The sequence below is a fragment of the Cimex lectularius genome, unplaced genomic scaffold (genome assembly GCF_000648675.2).
Source record: "Cimex lectularius strain Harlan isolate CLEC.00 unplaced genomic scaffold, Clec_2.1 scaffold103, whole genome shotgun sequence".
Taxonomy (NCBI): Eukaryota; Metazoa; Arthropoda; class Insecta; order Hemiptera; family Cimicidae; genus Cimex; species Cimex lectularius.
The window spans coordinates 423,615-448,253 of NW_019392691.1; the positions used below are offsets into that span (position 1 = coordinate 423,615).

The 24,639-nt window shown below is 33.8% G+C and overlaps 1 protein-coding gene across 8 annotated transcripts in view; it reads left to right on the plus strand.

Annotated features, from left to right (window-relative positions):
* The first annotated feature begins 11,231 nt into the window (after positions 1–11,231).
* The window catches only part of LOC106670422 (protein couch potato), a 463,537-nt gene continuing 450,129 nt past the window's right edge, over positions 11,232–24,639 (plus strand). For 7 of the 8 annotated variants that reach the window (XM_014400737.1, XM_014400744.1, XM_014400738.1 and 4 more), the window contains exons 1-2: positions 11,246–11,350; positions 19,980–20,148. In XM_014400737.1, coding sequence (XP_014256223.1) covers positions 11,331–11,350; positions 19,980–20,148 — 189 coding nt within the window. In that variant the 5' untranslated portion in view covers positions 11,246–11,330. Of the gene's footprint in view, positions 11,351–19,979; positions 20,149–24,639 lie in introns of all 8 variants that reach the window. The other variant, XM_014400741.2, reaches the window with a different exon arrangement.

Genomic DNA, 24,639 nt, shown 5'->3' on the forward strand with positions numbered 1-24,639 from the left:
AAAAAACTCATGCAAATTGCACATTAATTCCATGTTGGAATTTTATGAAAGAAAAATATCAGGAATACATTATTAGAGGGAAAACGAGGTTAATTCGGGTGTACCATGCCGGGGAGTAATTTAGGTCAAACGTTTGCTCCCCCCCCCCCCGATATTTACCTTTAATTAATATATCGATAGACACGAAGTCTACAGTCAAGTTGATTACTTGATGACAATAACTGCCTAAATATGCCTTCTGTTTTCGTCGAAGGCTGAAGTTTATAATATCGCATTTCTTTATTATAGGCGTATCAGCTTGTAAAAAATATTTATCCATGGCAACTGTGGTAAAATATAATCTACTTTTTTTTATAATATTAGCATAACATTCATGTTTAGAAAATAGGTTGTAAACCTCCTTTCATGTTCTGTAATTACAGTATTTTCTTAAAAAATACTTACCTTTAAAAAGCCATTCATCAACCCATCCACCAGAAAAATAGAAACGTTTGTCTTTATTGTTTCAATATTTCAAAGCAACCTGCTCAAAAATGAATAGTGATATTGGCAATTTTGTTGCATTTACTTTCCCTAACATTTTTACTTTATTTTAATTTTAAATTCATTAAAATTTATTAGAAATTACTATGTTTTTACTGAAGGAAAATTTAATTAAGGGATTTTGAAAAAAATAAACTAAAAGGTTTTAATTCCATAATTGTGTGTATTGGACACAATAATTTTTTTAAACAATTAACACTGTGCATAATGTCCTCTGTTTGCTAAAACCTCTGTGCACCTGTGAGGCATACTGTTACCAAGGTTGTCAGTAAGTCCATAATTTCACTCCATAGATGTTGCAACACTCCAATCAATTGTTGTAGGTCAACTGGTTGCGGATGATGATCAAAAAGCCTTCTCTGCAACGCACCCGACATGTGCTCAATGGAATTTAGGTCTGGCGACAATGGGGTAAGAGGCGGATGGGAAATTCCCAGATTTTCTTGTCATCTTGTAATCGAAAATCCCTCCCTTTGAGACCCCTGGGTTGAGGGACTCCTCGGTAATTTTTTGGGCATAACAGACTGCGGTGAGGTTGCCTTCAACAATATGGAATCCAGTTCGTCCTCCAGTGTAAATCCCAGCCCAAACCATTACACCGCCTCCTCCAAACAGCACTAAAGGGAGCACAAACCGGGGTATTGAACGCATCCCTTGTTCTCGATCGGCGCCTGCTATCACTATACACGCTTAAACGCGATTCATCTGTAAACATAACAGCATTCCAATTTGTTTGTTCTCTTCTAGGTCCAGGTCTAGGCGCTCGCTGTACTATATCCTTCGGAGTTACCGGTGGCGGGATGTTGCTGCAGGTCGACTCAAAGGCGCATACCATGTGAGGCCAAATTCCCACAAACGAATACGAATCATTTGTATGGATAAAGGCTTTGCCCAAACATCTTGTACCTCATTTAGGATTTGGCGGGCACTATGGAAAGGGTTCCGCATTGCAGCAATGACAATTTTTCTGTCCTCCCTTGGAGTCGTAATGTGCTGAGATCCACTACCAGGCCCCCTATGGGCACTTCCAGTCTCGGTATCGGCCCGGGAGACCACGCTCTGATGAACGCCAACTGCCTGTGCGAAATTCACTTGCCGGTGACCTCGATGATTCATTTTCACAATAATATTGCTAACTTGTGGTTTAATACGTTGTCTTTCCATGGTTAAAGAAAATACAACTGGATTAAAATGGAGAAAAGACGAGAAAATGTGTTTGTTTACAAAATGAGTTATCTTCATGATTACTTCATCATTATAACTTCATGATTATAATCATGATCAGATTAAGTAAATCCGTTATGAAAAATGAAAATTAATATTTGTTTGTTTTTGGTTTGTATTTTCTATACTGTTTTATCCAACTAACAAGAATATCTCGGTTAATTAAATTAAATTTTATAGAATAAGAATAAATTACAAATATACTTATTCATTTTCGAGTAGTTTAGTTCAATAAGTCCCACCTTCAAAGGTAAATACTTTGAAAGCTCACAACCGGGCAGAAGCAAGTAGTTCAAAATGATTTATATTAGTTACTGCTTATTAAACATTACAAATATTTATATGCACCTGCTTCTTTTAAATGTTATTTATTTGGCACACCACCAGGGCTGGTCTAATATAAGGTATTGGTTGAAATAAAAAAGCGAGTGTCACGAGCGGGATTCGAACCCACGACCTTTGGCTAAATGCGCCGCTTCTCTACCACTTGAGCTATCGTGACTTGGATCCACTCGGACACCAACTTCCCAACCCAACCACCTTTCGAATTTTCCCTTCTTTTTGCCATTTTTCATATGCCGTGTAAGAGGATTTGATTCTCGGCGACAAATGAAATGACCACGGAGAGCTTTCGTGAAGATTTACTTCATTTTACTTATTAAATCCAGTAGATTTCGTGGTCTGATTGACCAAATAACTTTTTTCAATTAATTAAACTTTATGAAAGGTATTGGTTGAAGTAAATACCAATACCTTACATAAAGATTAATTAATTGAAAGAAATCTAATGAACTAATGTTAACTTTCAACGATTATCTATTCCCCTTTGTGGTCCACTCATAAAATGCCTCCAAAACAAAGACCTTATGAAAGATTCTTTTTTTAACCCTTTAAGACAAACCATTCTTTCTTAAGTGAATAATTGAAATTGGGTTTTCTTGGATTAACCAAAAGTTGCTTTCGAATGACATCAAAGGAGAAATTGTTCAAGGAAAGGTTTGTATTGATCCTCCTTCATCATTCTTTCAAGCTGTTTCATGGAGGCTTCTCGGAGGCAAATAAAACATTCAACATTTGACCTTATTCACTTCTCCTGTCTGCTATTAGGGTTTTCTTCTCTAACTCCGTTTATATTCCTAACAGCTGATGTTTCGTTATTCAAAAATAATATGTCTTTATTTAATTACCTTCTCATCTTACAATGTGTTAAACCTTATGATAGTTATGTTATAGTACATTTTCCTTTTAAAAATTTGATTTTTAGAGCTTTGACATCTAACGAACTTTCACATGGATGTAAATAACATATTTACTTATTGCAATTTTATAACTTCTGTGTCAGTTTGTAAAACAACATCAAGTTCTTCAGAGCAGTGAATTAAGTCGGTTAGGGTGCTGAATTTTGGAATCGTGTGTAATTTAGTGAAATCATGAGTTTTTACCATTTCTTTATAAAAAAAAGACTTCTTAAACTTGAACTTCGCAATGCATACACTGCAATGTAAAGTAAGAGTGAGTGTGTGTGTCATTACCAAAGAGAAGGTGTTCAAGAATTTTCACTCTTGACATATTAACGAATGATGAAACCCTAAATTTTAAGAAATACATAAAAATTGTAACATGGAACATGAAGCGAAAATAACAAAAAGTTATGTAAGATTACATAATATTCCTCTCCCGATAAACACTACAAAAGCTAAATATCAAATTGTTTGGCTAGTAGCAGACCGAACCTTGTTGAATGGTTGAATAATTTCTCTCTTACAGACTACTGGATTTCGAATAAAACCTGTGTATTAATAGGACTTCATTGCATTAGTTCAAAAGTTAGCTGGCTAAACTTAAGGCTGGTATATTGAATGTGGATTCTTCCTCAACCATCTTGCAACCACAGAACTGCGCCATTTAGATGGATATGACCTACACCTTTTGTCTATTTGTCCTGGGTCAATTCATTTACGACAAAAGTGGTTTGGCATAAATGAGGTACAGACCACAAAAGCAATAAATGCACCGAGTGGAGGACGTCGGGTATTCTTGGCGGGTCTCTGTTGAAAAGCCGCCAAGTACATATCTTCAAGACGATAATCTTTTATTACATTTCATTGCAATTATTATTGAATTAGCTACACTGATTTTAGTTTTGAATAAGTAAAATTTGTTTCTAAATAAATAAACTTAACTAAGTAATTCATCCATTAATAATTCCGAGAGGATCGAAGTGACGATAGCTCAAGTGGTTCGAGCAGTGGCGTATTTAGCCGAAGGCCGTGGGTTCGAATCCCGCTCGTGACACTTACTTTCTTACCTCAACCAAGACCTTACATAAAAAAATAACTAATTAACTAAGTAACTTAGACTCAACACTAGAGCTGTATGACCGTGCATATTAAGTTTTTAAAATATAAATTACTTATTATTGAAGATACTTTTAAATAAAGATTCATATTAGTTTATGTTTAAACCTACGAGTTACAACCTTTAAAGCTTTTATTATGGACAGTTTTTGATGTGGCATTTAAACTTGTTTTTATTTTGACAGGGATTTTTACCAACCTACTCTGAATTTTTCGTGGTCCGTTTGACCAATTAATATCATTCAATTAATTAAGGGTTTTAGTTGAGATAAAAAAATCAGTGTCACGAGCGGGATTCGAACCCACGACCTTCGACTTGATACGCCGCTGCTCTACCACTTGAGCTATCGTGACCTCGATCCACTCGGAAACTAACTTCCCATCTCAACCCCACTCCCCTGTGGATCGAGGTGACACTAATCTGAATGGTTGAAAACAATGATCCTTTTACAAAAACGTATGTTTAAAATATTCATTAACAAACTTGAAAAATGGTCGTGGTGAGGCCGTCGGCTACGTGGTGTTCACAGCTAAGTCCTTTTATGGCCATTCCCGTACCACTTCCACTTTTTGAACCCTCTCCTAATAAAGTAGAAGAACTTCAGGTATTTCTTTTTCATTCTACAGCTGTAATTAATTATTCGTTCGTGTGTTTTACCTAGGAATATCGCGTCTGTGAAGCATTCCCAGCATAGTTATGATTAGGGCTTACGGCAACCCATCTTTGCCACGCTAGCGGTTCTGGGTTCGAATCCCTGCATAGCCCACGTGATTTTATTTGGGATTAATTTCGAAAAAATATTGTAAAGTGATTCTGACCCTTCATTCAACTAGTTGACGTTAGCTCGTGGGTGGCAGGAATTACTTTATACTCACATAATCCAGCGCATCTGATTTTTGGTTCTCGGTGGATGAAAATTGGAAGAGGTTGTGGGTTTAATAACAACCACAGGGCGGCGTAGTTCTGATAGCTACCATGATACTCAGCCATGCCTTCTTTCAGGTACCACTCGGGAGACTGTCCACTTCTGATTTGAGTTTTTTCCCATCACACATATGTCTCATATCTAATGACCAGTCTGTCGCCGCGTGGTAAACTCAAGAAGTTTTTGTTGAAGAGGTTATTTTTCTTGTTTCAAAAGTTTTAGTTACAGACCACATGTATAGTATGACTGATTGATTCAGCTCGAATAACTGGCTTAACCAAATGTAAAGAATTTTTTGATGGTGTCCATTTTGATTTTGTGGAACTCCATAATAAGATGAAAGGTAGGAAATAAATTGTCTTTTCCACAGTAGGACACCATCTTATCAAATCTAAAGAGTTGCCAATGATAATTCTTTGAAAATATTTGATAAAGGATAAGAAAATAAAATCCCATAATTCCGACGATGAAGATGCCGGTGAATCAAAAATTGGACAAAGCACGAAAAAAGCCTAATCGTGTCAAATTTTTCCCGACGAAATAAAAAAATTCATCAAAAATTCTATGTTGCAGGACGACGTCCTTAGATGTACTTTTCAGGTAAATAGACATTTAAAAAATATATTTATTTTTGCGTATCGATGTAATTCGCTTAACCATTAGAGTTTTACCATATCTGATGTTATAAAATGTATATTTTGGTTTTTATCGTTGTGAGCAAAGATCGTTATGTCGGATTCATGACATTATTCGTATCATTTTAATCGCGTGAGTCCATATTCCCTTTTATGTGCAATTACCTGAACCATCAATACGGCCGCGTTTTATTTTTTAATGTTCTTGTCGATAAATAAACGATAAAAAAATTGCTGAGGTAATAATCATTATTTCCAGATGAACAATTAGCTTTGTGTAACGTAACCATTAAAAAACTATTAACTATTTCGTCTTAAACATAATACAATTTCATCTGTTTACTCCCAAAAAAGCATATTCAATTCTTACATAAAACCTAGAAAATACAATCAAATTTAGTTAAACAATTACAAAACACCTTTTAATGTTAATTGGTAACTAAACCCTCCTCTGACTAAACGGCTTTAATAATTTTTGCCAATTAAGTTTATACTGGAGCCGGGCTGCCCTACTAAACCCCGCAGAAATTTTTCACCTATTCTATTTTCAATTCTAAAATTTCTTCATTTACATATCTGAGATTCCACAAAATAAGAAAAAACCTCTATTAATTTTTATTGTTTTATTATCAGAAAAAACTTCCTTAAATAATATCTTGTGATAACGGAACAAAAATTTATAACTTTATCTATAATAAATATGTCAGGGTAGCTGTACGAAGATTAAATTTTATCTGCCTGATTGTCTTCATTGATTAGTAAGGATTAAAGGATCCGCTTTAAATGAATTAAGCCGCTCTGACTCTCTCCCTCATCTGGGAATATTTCATCTGACATTTTCTCAATAATTTGGCATAAGAACAGTTAATGGCTGATTTGCCTTTTAGCGTCATTTTTTGTAGGTAGAGAAAATTTGTTGAGGATTATTTTTTTCCGCAAAAGAAAATGATTTTGAGATGATTGTGAATGTTGCAGACAAAGTTTGAGCGTTGACTATGGAGTACACATCAAATTTGGTTTTGTCTACTGTCTTGTAGATAGTTCGTTTGTTTTTTGTCGACACGTTAGATATGCGAGGCAGAGGATGTAGATTAGTAAGTGGTTTAACCTAGGTCGGTACAGTCGTATTGGTTCCAAGTTAGCCGTGAATCCTAATAGTTGAACTCAACCGACGCAGTCTGTTTTAGGGATGGTAGCATAGTCGAGTAATATTGTATGAGGGATTGTGTTTCCAGAGGGTTAATGCTACAAGGTTGTATTGGCTTTCATCAAGTTCTATTCGCCAATGTTTGCTCATTTGGCTATTCGCGAAAAGCATAAACACTTATGACAGAACAAAACAGCGGCTCTACCAAATTAAAGGAAAATACCAATGTACAGGGCATCACTCCTTACCCGAAGAGAAGAAAAACTGAATTTCAACTTAAATAATCGTTAAATGTATCTGGTAAACGTGTTCATTTAAAGCTATGGAAATCATTAGACCAAAACAGTATAACGACCGGAAACGATCAACTACAGGTTCATCAACCTGAAGACCTTAACAAGACATTTCACAATGTAAATGTTTTTAGTAAGCACGTATAAAATAATTGACATATTTATACCAAAACTATGCTAATTTTAAACTAGTCAATTATTAAACTAATTAATACGAGATTAATAATAGTAAATACGAACTGATGGAAAACTATGATGTATTTATTTTTTTATAGTAATGTGTGTTTATGAGTTTGCTACTTTGTATACTTATAGTAGTTTGTATACTTATAAGTTAATTGTGAAATTTATTCTTGAAATACGCACACAAAACCATCACTAAAATTGACGCAATATCGAAACTCGTCTGACAGATCAAAACAGTGAGACTGGTGGGTGAGGAAACTACCAAAATACAGGTCTATTACTCCGCAGAACTCATTATATATAATTTTATTACTTAGTAAAAAAAATGTAACAGCAACAATTTGTAACAATTAATAATTTGTACAAAATTTATTCAGTAATAATGCTCTGCAATATTTACAATGATTATTTGGAAATAGTGAGATGCGGACTGGTATGACGTAGGTGTAGAAAAACATTTTATTTATCGTGCAACGTTTCGATCATTATTGAGATCATCTTCAGGGCCTGGGATTTATAAACAGGGTTTAAATCATAAAAATACATGTAAGATGTGGAAAAAATTGTATACAATGCTAGACATTTCAGACTCAATCAATGTATTTGTACACACTCAAAGGGTTTGTTTTCTGTGTAGATGTGTACAAATACAATAATGACACATCTACAAAGAAATTTATTTAGAAATCGAGAGATACTTATTTCAATTACATTTTGGATGTGGAAAAGTGAATTTATACAATGCAAAATATATTTTTTATATATTCTATAAAAGNGAGTAGAAATACTTTGATTGAATATATAAAAAATATATTTTGCATTGTATAAATTCACTTTTCCACATCCAAAATGTAATTGTAATAAGTAAACAATGTTTGTAAATCCCAGGCCCTGAAGATGATCTCAATAAAGATCGAAGCGTTGGCACGATAAAGAAAATGTTTTTCTGAAACCTACATCACACCGACCGCATCTCACGATTTCTAAATAAATTTCGATTAACGGTCACTAATCACCACACATTTCTACACAGAAAGCAAAAACTTTGAGTGAGTACAAGCACTTTGATTGAGCCGAAAATTTCTATCATTGTATAAATTCATTTTTTTCACATCGTTGACATATTTGTATAACTTAAACAATTTTTATAAATCCCAGGCCCTGAAGATGATCTCAATAAAGATCGAAACGTTGCCACGATAAAGAAAATGTTTTTCTAAAACCTACATCACACCAGACCGCATATCATGATCTCCAAATAATCATTAACTTAAGGTCACTATACACCACACAAAACAATTTTCATACCAAAAAAGTTGTCAATTATTTAATTAATTAAAATAATAATAGTTTTATTTTTCATAGTAGTGTTCCTTTGAGACGTTTATTGTTAGTCTGTGAAGTATCTTTTTAGGCGAAATTCGGAAACGCTCTGACAGACCAAAGCAGCGAAAGAAGACGAACCACAATAACATGGACTGGCCAAACTACTGGTTCATTTTGGCAGATATCAGGTATCACGTCTTGTATTATCTGTGTGACCTACAAAATAATTTATAATTTTCTTGTAGGGCTTTCTTTGTTCGGTTCCTTCCAACTGGGTTTCGTGAAATTTCACCAGTCAATCATAATATTTATTTAGCCGATGTCAAAACAATGTCATTAATTGAAATAATTAGCCATGGTAACTCTTTTTCATAGTAATGTTGTTAAATTACTAGCAAAAAGAAATAGTAGGGGCAATTCTAATTATTACAGAATTGTTTTTGTCTGTTGATATTGTGCAGAATTAAAAAATTAATGGCTGATTTTTGTAAAAAGAGAAATAAAAAAAGTTATTTCGATATTCATAAATCACTTCTCGGTTGACTCATTTTGGCTGGGAAATAATTAGCAAAGCCTCGCGTCAGCTGTCCCGTGCCAGTCGAGCGGTTCCTATCTACGTTTTTACTTTTGACAAGACGGTTTAATTTCGTTAATTTATAGTGAGATTTTTTCGTAAGATTTGTACCAAAAACAAGCGCGGAAGATGACAAAATAAGCATACAAAAAAATACACCACTGAAACTGACGCAATATCGAAACTCGTCTGGCAGTTAAAAACAACAAGACTAGGCGGACCAGATTAAGGAACGACCATACTATAAGTTAATTACAATACTTCAAATATGTCAAGAAGAAATCTAAAAATATAATATGCCAGTAAAAAGTGTTTCAGTGGTTAATCATAAAATTCATTTAGTTAACCCACTGTGTAACGTTGGTGAATCCTAGCTTCTTTTTTTTTTCCTTCCATCCGGGTGTCCTGGAGTTAGGTAGAGACTCCAGTTCTCGGTATGGCTACTAATAGAAAATACTAAGAGCAAATACGGGCTAAAACTGTGGTGTAATTTATAGAAACAGTCAAGTGTAATTGCAAATTGTGGTCCTTTCCGAACATTCTGGTTCTCGCTGTTTTTGTTTAATAGTTGTAATTTATTGTTAGATTTTTTTCTTAAAATTTCTACAAACGACCAGCACTGAAGATAGCGATGTTGCGAAACGTGCCCGATAGACAAAAAGCGAGACTAGCCGGACCAGAAGAACAGGGAACGGCCAAACTACAGGTCTATCACTCACAGACCTCAATATCACAATGTAATTACGTGCCAGCAAAAAGAGTTTCAGACTTTTAGCGGTGAATCATAATATTTATTTCGTAAACCGGTTGATCAATGAGGTCAGTGAGACCTAGCCACATTTTCTTATACGGCTTTCGTTTCTTCCCTTCCATTTGTTTCCGGGAGTTCACTAGAGACTACAGTTCTCGGGGTTTTGCATTCGGCTACCTAAGCAAATACGAGCTGATATAAAACTGTAGTGCTATTTATGAAAACTTTTACGTATAATTACAAAGTGCAGTCGTTTCCGAACATTCTGGTCCGCATAGTTTCGCTTTTTATATGAGATTTTTTCTTGAAATTTGTACAAAAACCAGGGCGGAATATGGTGAAAATCCGAAATGTATTCGACCGAAAAAACCGCGAGACTAGGCGGACCAAAATAACAGGAACGACCGAACTACAGGTTCATTACCTTACACATCTCAACAAGAAATCTCACTACATAATTAATAATTCCATACCTATAAAAAGAATTTCAGCAGTTAATCATAAAATTTATTTATTGTTTTGTATTATCGGCGTGACCACATTTTGCATTCCTCTTCCTGAGATAAATACAAGCTGATGGTAAGTTATAACATAATTCAAGGAAACGTTTACTTATAATTACATAGTGCAGTTGTTTCCGAACATTCTTGTCCGCACAGTTTCGCTTTTTTGTTTAATAGTTGTAACACTTGTTAATTTTTGTGACATTTTTTCTTGAAATTTGTAAAAACGACCAGCACTGATTATTTATAAATATTTGTATATTTGTAATTTATAGAAAATGTTCAGGGTAATTGCGAAACGGCCCGATAGAGAAAAAGCGAGACTAGGCGGACCAAAATAACAGGAACGATCAAACTACTAGTCATTACCTTTCAGATTTCAAGAACAAATCTCACAATGTAACTAGTAATTATCTGTAAAAGTAATTTCAGCGGTGAACCATAAAATTTATTTAGTTAATCTTTGCATGTAAAAATATTGAATGTTCTTTATAACAAAACAATGTTATTAATTAACAGTACATTTTTCATAGTAATTTAGTGAAATTGGTAGGAAAAAATTAGTTAGGAATATTTTAATTATTACAGAAATTAGAAGCTTGATTTTTAGTGTATTGATGTTGCGTAATATTTAAAATGAGCGGCAAATTTTTGAAAAAAGATGTTTGTCACGGAAAAAAAAGAAGGAATTTCCATATTCATAAATTACTCCTCGGTTAACCCGTTTGGCGGGAAAATAATAAGCAAAGCCTCCGCCGTTAAGTCGCGTCAGCTGTCCAGTGCCAGTTTCGGCAGTTTCGACCTCCGTTGTGTACTTTAGACACGACGGTTTATTTTCGTTTCGCGTCATTTCCAACTGCACGACATGATCGCTTTGCACATTACGTAAGTTTTTTAATTATTCAAGAGTCAATATGTAAAAAGTAAATGTGTTAATAATTGGCCGGGGTGTGATTGGATTGCAGCCTGTAGAAAATTGGTTCAACTTTGCCATCTCCTCGTCCCTTTTACCGAGGATTAAAACAGTTTTCGATTTGAATTTTCAGGTTTAAACGTCAATTTCGATTTAAAAAACTAAAGATTAACGTTTTTATATTCGACTCAATTTCGTTTCAACATAACGACTTACGGATAAAATTATCACATGTTCCCAATGAAATTAGATAATTTTTTATTCCACTAATTAATATCATTAAAATAAAACAATCTGCGTTTAATTAATTACACAGATTAATCATTAACACGTGGTAGGATGCCAATCGACAAGCCTAGATCAAAAAATAATACTGACACGTGCATGTTTCTGAATTTCTTCTTTTAAGTATGAAGAAAAAAATGCTTTTTTTAATCGTACTCTTTCTAAAATTCTAATAAGAGTTTTAAGCTTTAGGTACTTTTGGGTGTACAATACATTCAAATTGAAATTTATTTTGTAGGTTTTTTTGTCAGTTGAACTTCATAGCCTTTTTTAAAGGTTATACTAACAAGGCTAGGCTATGAACGCGAGATCACTGATTTTAACGAAACTTTTTTTGGTAATTCTAATTAGTGGAATAAAAAATGAACTAATTTCATTGGAACATGTGTTAATTTTGTCCGTAAGTCGTTATTTTGAAACGAATTTGAGTCGAATATGAAAACATTCATCTTTAGTTTTTTTTCTATTTTTAAATTTGTTATGCATGCATTAAGAAGTTTTTGTAAAAGTTTTTCCTTACAATTTATTTATATAATCATAATTCCGAATTTATTTTTGGAAAACTTGCCAATGTTTGAAACAAAAACAATAATTACTTTTTAAGTTTCATGAAGGAAACTTGTCTACAATTTATCGGATTCGTTTTAAGCACTTTTTAAAGTCCATAAATGAATTTTTATGTTACACTAAAATAGACATTATGGGGCTGGATTCGCGTGGGTCATTTGTTTTTCCCAGGTGCCCCTGTTGTTCCATATCCGGTTGAAATTCATAACCCCTGTTTATTTTTTCCAAATTCAACGTTAATACGACCGTTGGAATGCTGAACATTTTTATTTATAGACTATGCCAACAATATTGGGATTTTATGGCGTTTCAGGTTAATAAAATAAGTGTGAAATCAACAAAAACTCAAATAAGTTTTTAATCAATCCCCTATTGTAGTTTATTTACGCTTTGTGCCATTCATTGGTGTAGTTTATGAGGTTCTGAGTTCCTTAGATCGATAGAATCGTTTCAACATAAAAATGCACCAATCACAATTTTTGCGATTGCCGACAAAACTCGGAGGCAGGAAGGTGAACTTTTTGAGAATATTCAGAATTTGTATTCACGGGTTTTTTGGGTGTTAAAAAGGAATATTAATTATGTGAATATTAATAATTAATTAATGAATATTAATCAATTAATGTTGATTTGTTTACACACAAAAATACAAGTACAAATTTTAGGGAAAATCAACAGATTTTTTTTTTCGGGTATTATGTTATTTTATCGGAAAAGAACAAAATTAACATACATTAAAAAAAATATCTCATTGTTTTCTGGTCCTTTGGGTTACTAATTTTCGGAATATTTATTTTTACTTGGCGACTTCCAAGACAATTCTAGCACAATTAAGAGGGAAATGAACTGTTTTATTGTTTACTAATCAAAACAACAAAGATTGAGATTAAAAAAGTCAGCTGTCGAGTATTCCATTTTTTTTTATTTCGCATTAAAACAAAATTATACACCCATGAACTACATAAATATACTAACATTAAGTAACAATTAAATATTTATTATGAGATAAAGTGTTTGGATCCAGCAGAGGAGCTTGCTGTCCGGTAGTGTGTAAACACTCCTCAGTTTTTTGTTTTTTTTTCAGACTAGCAATACATTGTGTAGATCTCGTTACCATACATGATTCAGTTCGGATTAGATCTTTGGCCGTTTTTATGGAGCTGTTCTCCACATAGGATATGATCCGTTCGAATTCTATGGATAATGCTACATTCTTATCTAGTCAAGCGAAGGATTTTAAACCAAGGATTGTTATGAGAGAAAAAAGGTTTTTTTTTATCCGAAACAGTGTATGTATGATTGTTGCCAGTCAATTGTATATTTCTAATAGTGTAAAGTTCCACACTAAGTTCTAAAATCTATGAGATACTAAGATGAACGGTTTGGATCGAGTTAATTAAAATTATTTAAATTTGCCTTATGATTATCATATTAACCAGAGTTGTGATATATCAGCAATATTTTTGGGTGAGGGGGACGGGTCAGAAATTTCACGGACGAGGCTTAGTGGACCGGATCGCGGTATTTTAGTAATCAGGCAAAATAATCGAACCCCCTTTCAAAATATCGAAATTTAGAGCCAAATTTATTCTTTAGGATACAATATCAGGGCTACAAACAAGGTTGAAAATATTTTATTTTGAACATTTTACAAAAACACATTATAATATTTGTTTTGTTTTGTTACAACAAAAAATTAAATTGGTTATCTTAAAATATTGTGTATTTAGTATATACCAATTTTTTGTAAATTCTAACGAATCAAATTTAAATCGACTACTCAAAATTAACCCCCCCCCTTGAGATCTACCCAGTTGTTATCTCATTTTGTAGGTGCCATATTGGGACTTATTACGATAAAAAAATCTCAACCAGATCTGTCCCGTATCCAAAGTTTTAAAGAAAATAATATTTAAATTTTTGCCTACGATCGCTAATTATTAACATTCATACCTCATAAGTTCACAATCCCATTCTATCTGATGTTCATGTACAATAAACGACTATGAATATTTTGGAAAAGGTTTCATTTAAATCATGTGAGTACTTTCCGAGAAAACGGGTCACAAACGAGCTTTTCAGTTACTCGAAAGTTCCGCTAAGTTTCAGCTTTTTATCCAATTTTGTAGATGGCATCTTGGATTAACTAAGGTAAAAAAAATCCCAACATAACCTGCCCCGAATCAAACGTGTTTTATGAAAAAGTATTGCAGCTTCAACTAAATAGTGGTTGTAAGCTAATGTTGACAATTCCAAGAAAGTTAAATGGGACAGATCTGGTTGAAATTTTTCCGCAATGCTGCGCGTGGCGATTGGTAGAACCAAAAATAAAGCTATAACAGTCCTTGAAGGATTGTTGTAGTTTGTTATGGTTTTGTATTGTGTTAAATTGTGAGATGCCAGAAGTTAATAAAAAAGGCAAATTAATCAACTCTTTCATTCAAAATACTATCTATGCACTGGAAAATACTAACAAAGACACGCTTCAATTCGAGCCAACATATCTAACTTGTATCCTAACGTCCAACAGCCTACAAGTTTATAGGATGTATTTATCATGAATGAGAGTATAAGGACAGTTCAGAAATTAACAAAAGAAATGTATTGGTCTGATTTAATTAAGAAAATACGTGTAAACAAAAAACAGCTTTTAAATTCAAGGCTGCCATGTTGGTTACTTACGCCCTAACGGATAGCAAAGTGACTACATTTTTAACACGTAACATTGGCTCTGGCCTATTTGATCGAGCAATGCTAACTAGCCGATTCTTACAAGTCTACGTCATCATTTTTCTCGATCTAACAGGACCTAACAGACTTAACAGGGTTAGCACAAAGATCCTGAATACCCCTAAAATCTTCTGCAATAGGTTCACTGTCTTTTTTTGTACATTGATCGAAGACAGTATGAGATTGTAATCAGAGTATTGGCTTGCATAACATTAATAATTAGCGGTTGCAAACGAAAATTGAAATATTATTTTAATTAAAATTTTTGATGCGGGAAAGAATTGCTTCAGATTTTTTACAGCAGTTAGTCCGATATGTCACTTACAAAATGAGATAAAATGCTCAGTGAAACTCTGGAGTATTTCTGAGCGATTTATTTATAATATACAAACTAAAATACTATAAAATTTATTATGTAGGAAATTTAATAACAAATACAAAAAATACTGTATACGAAATAAGTACGACATTTAGAGATAGTAAAGTTAATTTTTGTTTATGTTAAAGTTAAGAGTAAAAAAAAATTATGTGTTTTCATAAAATGTTAAATAGTGGGTTCAAAATTAAAATATTTCCAAATTGTTTGTAGCCTTTTATATTGTTACCTAAAGACGAAACTTTGCCCAAAATTTCCATTTTTTAGTGAAGTACATTTTGTAGATTTTTATTTTACCTCAGATATCGCGATCCGTCCCGGTGCTCGAGTCGGGAATCGAACCCACGACCTCGGGTCCTCGAGCGAAGAGTGAGACATGCTAACCACTCTCGCGGTTTTGCTAATTGTTTTTTTCCATGTTTATGACTAATTTATCTGCTTCTTCATTTCCGTGATGCCAAAATTTCTTTTAATCCACGCAAATGGTATTTTATGGCCTTCTGCATTTAAGGCGATAATTATTTTTATAATAGTAACGAATAATATATATATATAAAACATACACTCACACACACACCCACACACACATACACACATATACATATGACTTTTTATTTTCCAATTTGTGTATAACAATTGAAATTGTCTGTACAAATCACCAATAGTGAAATGTTGGTCAAGGAAATAGGCATTAGTGCCATTTTAATAGCCATCAATTGCGCAGAATTGATTGATGTTTCAAGCGGAAGTGGGATTATTTCCCTGTTTTTACGTTCTGAATCAAATGAGGAAAACTAACTTCGATAGCCAAAAAAGTATAAAAACGCCGGTATATGTAAAACGATTAGTGATTAATGGATTACAAGAAGAAAAAGATTTGATCCACCGCTAACAGAAGTTGTTTGAGTAGTCATTTATACTATAACAGCCAATTTGAGTGAATGTCTCTCGTCCATTCTTAATTGACTACTGTATAATGTTAAAGGTGAAGCTCGATGGTTTGTTATTCCCGTGAATTTTAAGTATTCATTTACCCTGTTCCTTTAATCAATATTTGAGATTGAAGGATTTAAGGCTTTAACAAAATCCCTTTACCTAGTGATCTGTTTTTGTTATTTCAGAGTGTCTGATATTTTTCAAGAAATGTGTAGAGATTAGTGACCGTTAATCGATAGTTATTCAGATATCGTGAGATGCGGTCGGGTGTGATGTAGGTTTCAGAAAAACATTTTCTTTATCGTGCCAACGTTTCGATCTTTTATTGAGATCATCTTCAGGGCTCAAAGTGTTTGTCTTCTGTGTAATTGTGCCATCCTTGCGTGTCGTGTTGAGAGTGCCGTACTTTGAGCCCTGAAGATGATCTCAATAAAAGATCGAAACGTTGGCACGATAAAGAAAATGTTTTTTCTAAACCTACATCACACCCGACCGCATCTCACGATATCTGATTAACTATTTTTCAAGAAATTTAGTTTTTCTTACGTGCAGATATTTTTTTCGGAGTCACCTGTGTTACCATTGTTACCATAGTCTCCTTTTCTTCCATGCGACCTAAATGGTTTATTGGGGAATTGATCCTTCTTTACTTTCATACCTTTAAAGTACATAGTTGAACACTTTTCGGCTGTATCGTTTTCTGGAGCTTTCTATCTTAACTTAAGATTTTTCCTTCTCGAAGGTGGGATCATCACAAAAAAACATCAACTAGTTTTTCTTTCAATCCACAACGTTTCGGATTTATTTTAATCCTTCCTCAGGTGAGTTAACGAAGTAGTTAAAACACTGGTTTTGTAGTTGTTTTGTTCGGAGTCTGAAATACTTAAATATGTACCACACTGGCTCTTTTTTAAAATAGAATGTTACAAAATATTAATGACTGACGACCACTGTTTTAACCACTGCGTTAACTCACCTGAGGAAGGATTAAAATAAATCCGAAACGTTGTGTATTGAAAGAAAAACTGCTTGTTGTTTTTTTGAGATAACCTATTATCCCTCCTTCGAGAAGGAAAAATAAGTTAAACTGTTGAGGTCGAAATATAAGAAAACATCCTTTCTGTCTTAGTTATTCCTATTTTTTAAAGGAGGTAATTGAATGAGCAATTTCCCATAATACTTGCTCGCACAGACAAAGTTGATTTTTGTCCTGGTTGAGATGTGGGTAACTTCTTGCACCTGGTCAATTCATCCAATGTTATCTAAAGTGTGGAGGTGTGCTCATTTTTCTTCGAGTTGTCACCCAGTTCGTTGCCTCAATCCCATCCTTGCGCTGCTTGACAGTCTGAGAATGTTTAATTCTGTGTACCTTTATTTTTTTTTATGTTTGAGTTTATTGGGAAAATTTTAGTTTTATTGCGTGGATCACCTTGGAAATTTAATAGTATGGAAGCTGGAGGTTTAGATTTTTTGATTTTTAAGTCTTGGACCCTTGCACGACTCTATGTTCCATTGAAGATCGATGTTTGTTGTGTATCCTTGTGTTATTTTGATCTGTCAGACGTATTTTTTGTTTGTTTATTTTTCTTCATTTCTTTTTACTATGACTACATTGTGACGTGTATTCTTGAAGCCTGCGAGCTAATGAACCTGTAGTTGGGTCGTTTCTGATCATTTTGGACCTCCTAGTCTGGAGTGGTTTGTCTTTGGTAGAAACACACTTCGTTCGTTCTTTTACCTTAATTTATTTTTTCTATTTTGATCTACCTATCAGATATGTATTCTTGAAATCTGCAAGGGCCATCAGGGTAATAAACTGTAGTTAAGTCGTTTTTGATTAGTTTGGCCCTCCTAGTCTCCTAGGAAGTCATGTTGTTTGTCATTCATACGCCTTTATTTTGTTCTTTTTTTAAATTAGTTTTACTATTATTACTATTACTTTTTTCTATGGAATTACATATATATTCTTGATCTGCGATGTAATGAACGAACGTAGTTTGGTCGTTTCTGATCTGTTTGATCCTCCAAGGCTAGAGTTGTTGGTCTTTCAGACGCCGTTATTTTTTTAATTTTTGTATTAGTTTTGTTTTGTTTTGTTCATTTTTTTTTCTATTTAATTACATTGTGATATATATTCTTGATATATGCGGTGTCAGTTAAACCCGTAGTTAGATTGGTCGTTTCAGATTAATTCGGTCCTCCTGGCCTCGAGTTTTTGGTCTTTCACACGCTTTTTTCTTCTTCATTTCTTTGTACTGTATATTTATATCATAATATTAATATATATTCTTGATACCTGCTGAGTTATGAATCCATAGTATGGTCGTTTCTCATCATTTTGGTCCGCCTCCTCTTCTAGCTTGTGATCTTTCAGACACTTTTGTTTTTCATACAATAGACGGATTATATTCCATATAATTAATTGTAGACCTTCAATATTATACGTGTGTATTATTTAAATGTACGTTTAAAAAAAAAAAAAAAAAACAATCTGTGATCAAACCAATAAAATAGAAAACACTCAGTTCCAGTAAAAGGGCTTATTTTATTATGGTAGTTCGGGCTATGCTTGATATCGTTTTCTGTAAATTAATTTTTGAATTTAATTATACTTTCAATGTGTTTTAATAGAAACGTGAATAAATATTGGACAATTTTTCATATTTGTGAATCATATAAATTATTAATTAAAGTTTCAAAGTTCGGCTGAAGGGAATTTTTCTCGGACTTGCTTTATTAGTCAAGTTTTCTTTTTAATTGCCCTGATCCCTGATTGTTTTTTAAGTACAATTATAATATTAAAAGTTGATCGTTAATTATATCGGAGTAAAGTACAATTGTCCCACGTATGATCGGACGTGTAAGTTGGTCGTCCGTATTTATGAATTTGACAAGTTAAATTTAATATTTAATTGAGTAAATTAATTATAATCGGTTTTTAAGTGAAAATTGGTGTTGATAATATTTTAGTTCATTATTGTAATTTTTTTCACAATCGCAGAAGACTATTTTACAAACAGTAATTATTTTTTATAGGTTGGAAGAATCGGATAAAACATTTTTTATATTATCGGTTTTATTCTGTCGGTATCACCCTCGTATAAGGGTGGTTATTTTTACCTAAACGAAATTTAATTAATGGTTCCTAGGCAAAAGTTTTTTTTTTGGAGTTGGGGGAATCGATTGTTGCACGATTTGCGTTAATTTTTAACGAGCGGATCGGCCAGCCTTTGGACGAGGCCGACAGTTAAGTAGTGGTCTTGAAAACTATTGATAGAAAATTAATTGTGTTTTACCGGAAGGAGAGGTCCGTCGGCCAGGAGGTGGCTCGACCGGGTGGGCCCCCAGCGAATCAGGGTGGTATAGATCGAGGCTGGGGCGCATGCCGTGGTGGCGGAGCCGGTGGGGGCGGCGCCGTGGTGGGGGTGGCACGCTATCAGAAAGGCCTCCAGAGAGAGCCAGGCGCATTCCCCCACTCACACTGACACGCACACACTCACACCTGCACTCACACAGACACACACGCGACACTGGTACCCACGTGACGGAACCCCTCAGTCCCGCCTTTGATTCTGAAGGAGGAAGGTGAAGTGATGGTAAAGCTCCCCAAAAGTTCACAGGCATCACGCACAATCTAAGTCCCTCCCTGGCCGATCCAAGCCGCCCCGTCGATAATCCTAACCCAGTTTAACCGTGGATCCTTACAGTTCGTCCGGTCAGAAGAGAATCCGGGCGTCTCTCGGAACCTTGTCCGACTCGTCTGCTCTACTCAAGAGGTCGAGGATTGAGCCGACGATGAACGCAGGGGCCCAGGAACAGCAGCTTGCCATATGCCAGAGCATGGATTCTGTCAATAATCCAACACCCGAGGAAGAGGTGAGTCAATTTTCATTTATTATCCTATCATAAAAATCAAAATACATCATTATTGTTAAGCCTTGCGAACATTCAGTTTCTTTCTATTCTCTTAGCGCAAAATTCTTTTTTTGCAAAATCTTTGTTATTTATTTCTCCATAAGTCGCCAAAAAACCACCGCTATCGACCAAAAGAAAGTAAACCCAGATAGAAATCTTTTTATGACGACATAATAATTATAACGTCGAAGCGTTTTACGTGGCGAATGACGAACGCGCAAGTCGGAAATATTGCATTACCCTGGAAACGGGAGTACAACAAAAATTGGCTACCTCTTTTTGTCGACCTTCGGCCGCAATTCGACCCCCGCTGCTCTTCAATTGAACCCGGCTCTTGTTATCCTCCTGAGACAACCTTTTGTGAAAATCTCCGGAAAAATGTAAAATTTGCAATAGTTCGCCTTGGGTAGGAGAAATTGTTGTCAATTCTTACATTAAATCCACCAAAATTACTCTTAGAATATATCTTAAGATATATAACCACTAGGTGATAAAAACAATCCTCTCTTTAAATTGATCCTCTACTTTAATCCATAAATTTACAAACTCCCTTGTAGTAAAAACAATTCTTAATTTTTTACCGAAACGAAAGTGTTTTTTTAATTATTACTATGACGTCGTGCGATTAGATTAACCTTGAAACTAACTTGTAACTTATTGATAATATCGAAAATTTAGTTTAGCTGGAAAAACAAGTATTTCTGCATAATTGCCGATAACGGCGATAAAAGAGAATTTCTTTTGAGGAAAAAGCTTTTAAAAACTAAATCTAATCATTCCCTATAAATGTTTTACATTGAAATATTTACAACTAATATTATTAATACTATTTAGGAGTAATTTAAAAAAAAGCTTTCAAAAAAAAATTTTGAAATTTTTAAACCGTAGAATTTTTAGAATTTTGAAAAATTTCAGTATAATAACCGACCATTTTATGTTTTAACCCGTGTTTTTATTCACACGCGCCCAATTTTAATTATTGTGATTTAGTTTTTACCATGTTTATAACATAAAATCCACCATAAAACTACAGTAAACGTTCAACAACGAATGGCAGGTTTTGTATAGAATTTTAAACCGCTTAAATACCGCGAAAGTGACTTAATTATTTGTATCCTTTCGGAGTAAAGAGTAAATATTAATTTAATGCAAAATTTGAATATAACGGGCAAGTATTTCAATTTAATCGTTTATATATTGAAAATAATGGCGTTTAAAGCTTTGTTTCATATAAACGATATCCGTTTGATGTGTTGTAATTATATAGGATAGAGCAGACCGTAAACTATTTTCATTTTATTTTAACGATGTAAACTACACTTCCTAGAAAAACTAAAAAAAGATAAAATTTATAACTAGTTCCTGTTTAAATGCTGGAAGGGGAAAACCTACTAATACTAATTACATTATAAAGCTAATTTAACTTGTATATATTTAATCATATAGTTAAAGGAACTTTTATACTCGTCTGTTAATTATTGTTTTGCCATCAGTTATTATACCCTCTTTTTTATTCACGCCTGAAAAAAAGGACAAATTAAAGTTGTTAGTCATTAATCGAGGGTATTTGAGTTGTTCATTTACCGTCTATGTCACACTTGACAACATTTAACTGTCTCACCTAGTTCAATGTTTTTATCTTATCCTCGTATAAAACTGAAAATATATTTGATTTTGATATATTTCTATTAACCATATTTTATATTTTATTACCTGTCAGGTCGGATTCTCCTTGATTAGTTGGGTTCGAACGCAGCTAAATAGGACATTTTCACAAATCTCCAGTTATTACGTAGAATTAAGATTTCATGGATATATAATAAATAATGTATTAGGTTGTAAGGGGGGGGGAATAAGCAATGCTTGACGGGATTGCATAAAACCGATTGTAGGTATTAAGAGAAAACGAAGCTTGTTTTTCTTTGCATAGGATTTGTTTAAAAATGTCCCGACATTTGGTGCAAAAATTGCTCAAAATATTTTCCGGTTGTTATTAAAGAAATTTCGTTTCGGAATAACAGTAGTAATTATTTTTTACAAATTTTTTTGTGTGTTATTTTTATCGGATTTTATAGACATAGATGACGGCAAAAACAGGGATTTGGGCCAAGTTAAACATATTACAATGGTCATTGTTCAGTGTACAACATTTAAAATCTGATCTTCCCCGACAAAAGGGCGCAATCTCGAACGGGATTATAAAAACAATCCTTTAAGCTTATAATAAAACGGAAATATTTGATTTCGACCACAGTGGATATGTTGTTCTTTCATGCCCTAGCAACTGTCGTCGGGCAAAACAACGCCGTCACGCAACTGGGCTGCCCCCGTGTTTTATTCAATACGTTTTATGTTTTATAACATGCACCAGGTCGAATTGATCCGATGAAGAAACTCACCCCATTTACGGTTGAATTTTCCAAATGAAAATTTCCCATAGGTTTTTTCTCAATACGTTTTGTATACAAAATCAATAAACCGTTGGGATCAAAGCGTGAATTTTGATTTTCTATTTGCTTAATTTTCAAGCAGGTATAATTAATTTGTCGTCCTCCATTTTGTACGCAACGTAAATTGTGCTCGGTGCGAGTTACGGGTGAGCCGAATGTTTGCGTTGTACTTAATATTAATCAATTAACTGCAATTACCCGCCTATTGACTCCATTACTGCTTGTAATTCGCAACGCTGCGGCGTTTTCATTCTTGATAAAAAATCTTTATTTCAAAATAAGTCCTTAAATATCAGTGAGTTTAACGCTTTACCACAATCTGGATCACCATTTTGATTTTTCTATATTTCTTGTATGTGTTAGCAGTTAAAAATAAAAAAACAAATTGTCTATGAAATGAGCTTACAAGTAGGGTACAAGTACTAGCAACGAAAGTAGGATTCAAATAATTGTTAAATAAAGCTATCTTAATTTATTGAATTTGTAGATTTACAAAAACAATATTCAATCTAGACAACTTAACCTTACAACTCGAAGGTAGTACGAAAGATGGACATAAAGTTACTAGTGTTACTTTCCAACCAAACTTCTACAATATAGTTTTGCTTAATATTTGCACTTTTTAGCGTGGCAGGTGCTTAATACCCGTTGTACTAGAATGCAATATCCATGAAAGTACCAAGAAAGATGACGAATAATATTATTTTGTTATATGATATTATGTTTTATTTCTATTCGGAAAAAAGTTCATTTTAACGTAATGGTGGTTTTTGCCACAGGTAACAATATGAAAGAATTTTGCTTGTGGTGTCCGGGGATGCCCTTAAGCGAGGTCTTTCCGATCATTTTAGTCCGGACAGTCTCGTGTTTTTGGTCGTTCAAACACTTTGTATGTAATTTTCATTTTATGTAATTACGTTGTGAAATGTATTCTTGAAGTATGTGACATAATGAATCTATAGTTTGGCCGTTTCTGATTATTTTGGTCCGGCTAGCTCGCGTTTTCGGTCTTTGTTTTTTAAAATATCTTTTTATTATGTGATATGTATTCTTGAAGTCTGCGCCTTAATTAACCGTAGTTTGGTCCACTTGGTCTCTAGTTTATGGTGTTTCAGACCGTTTTGTTTTTCGTTATCTGTTTTTACTACGTAGTTGCATCTGCGGGGTACGAACCTGCAGTATGCTCGTATTCGATCGTATTGGTCTCCTGAGTCTCGTGTTTTTTTTATCTTTCATAGGCTGTACGTGTTCTTTCGTTCTTTTTCTTCATCCCTTTTCACAATCCAATTACATTGTTATATATATTCTTGATGTCTCCCTGGTAATAAATCTGTCGTTTCTGATCATTTTGGTCTGCCTAGTCTCGCATTTTTATCTTTTCTACGTATTTTTGTTATTTAAGATAATATGTATTTTTTAATTCTACGTTCTATGTTTGCCGACTCTCGTGGTTTTGTTCTTTCAGAGACTATTCTTTTCTTGATTTTTCTTAATTTCTTGTTATTAGGTAATTATGTTGTGATATGTATTCTTAAAGTATGCGGTGTAATGAACCAGTAACGTTTCTGATCAGTTCGGTCCGCCTGGTGTCGAGTTGATTCTCTTTCAGAGGGTTTCCATTTTCTTTTCTTTATTTTTCTTAATTTATTTTTCCATGTACTTAGGTGTAGATATATATTCTTGATACCTGCGGTGTAAGGAACTTGTAGTTTAGTCGTTTATGATCTGTTTGTTTTGCCTTGACACACGTTTTTGTATTTCGGACGATTTTATTTTTCTTTCGATTTTTTAATTTCTTTCTTCAATGTAATTACATTGTTGAGTGTCATTTCGAAGTAACCGCGATAGTGATTCTGTAATTTTATTGTTTTCGATCATTTCAGACAGCCTAATCTCGTGTTTTTGATCCTTCAGACGATTTTTTTTTAAAGTTCTTTTAGTAGACAATCTACCTACTAAATTGTTATATGTATTTATTGTTTGAAGATCGTTAGATGAGGTC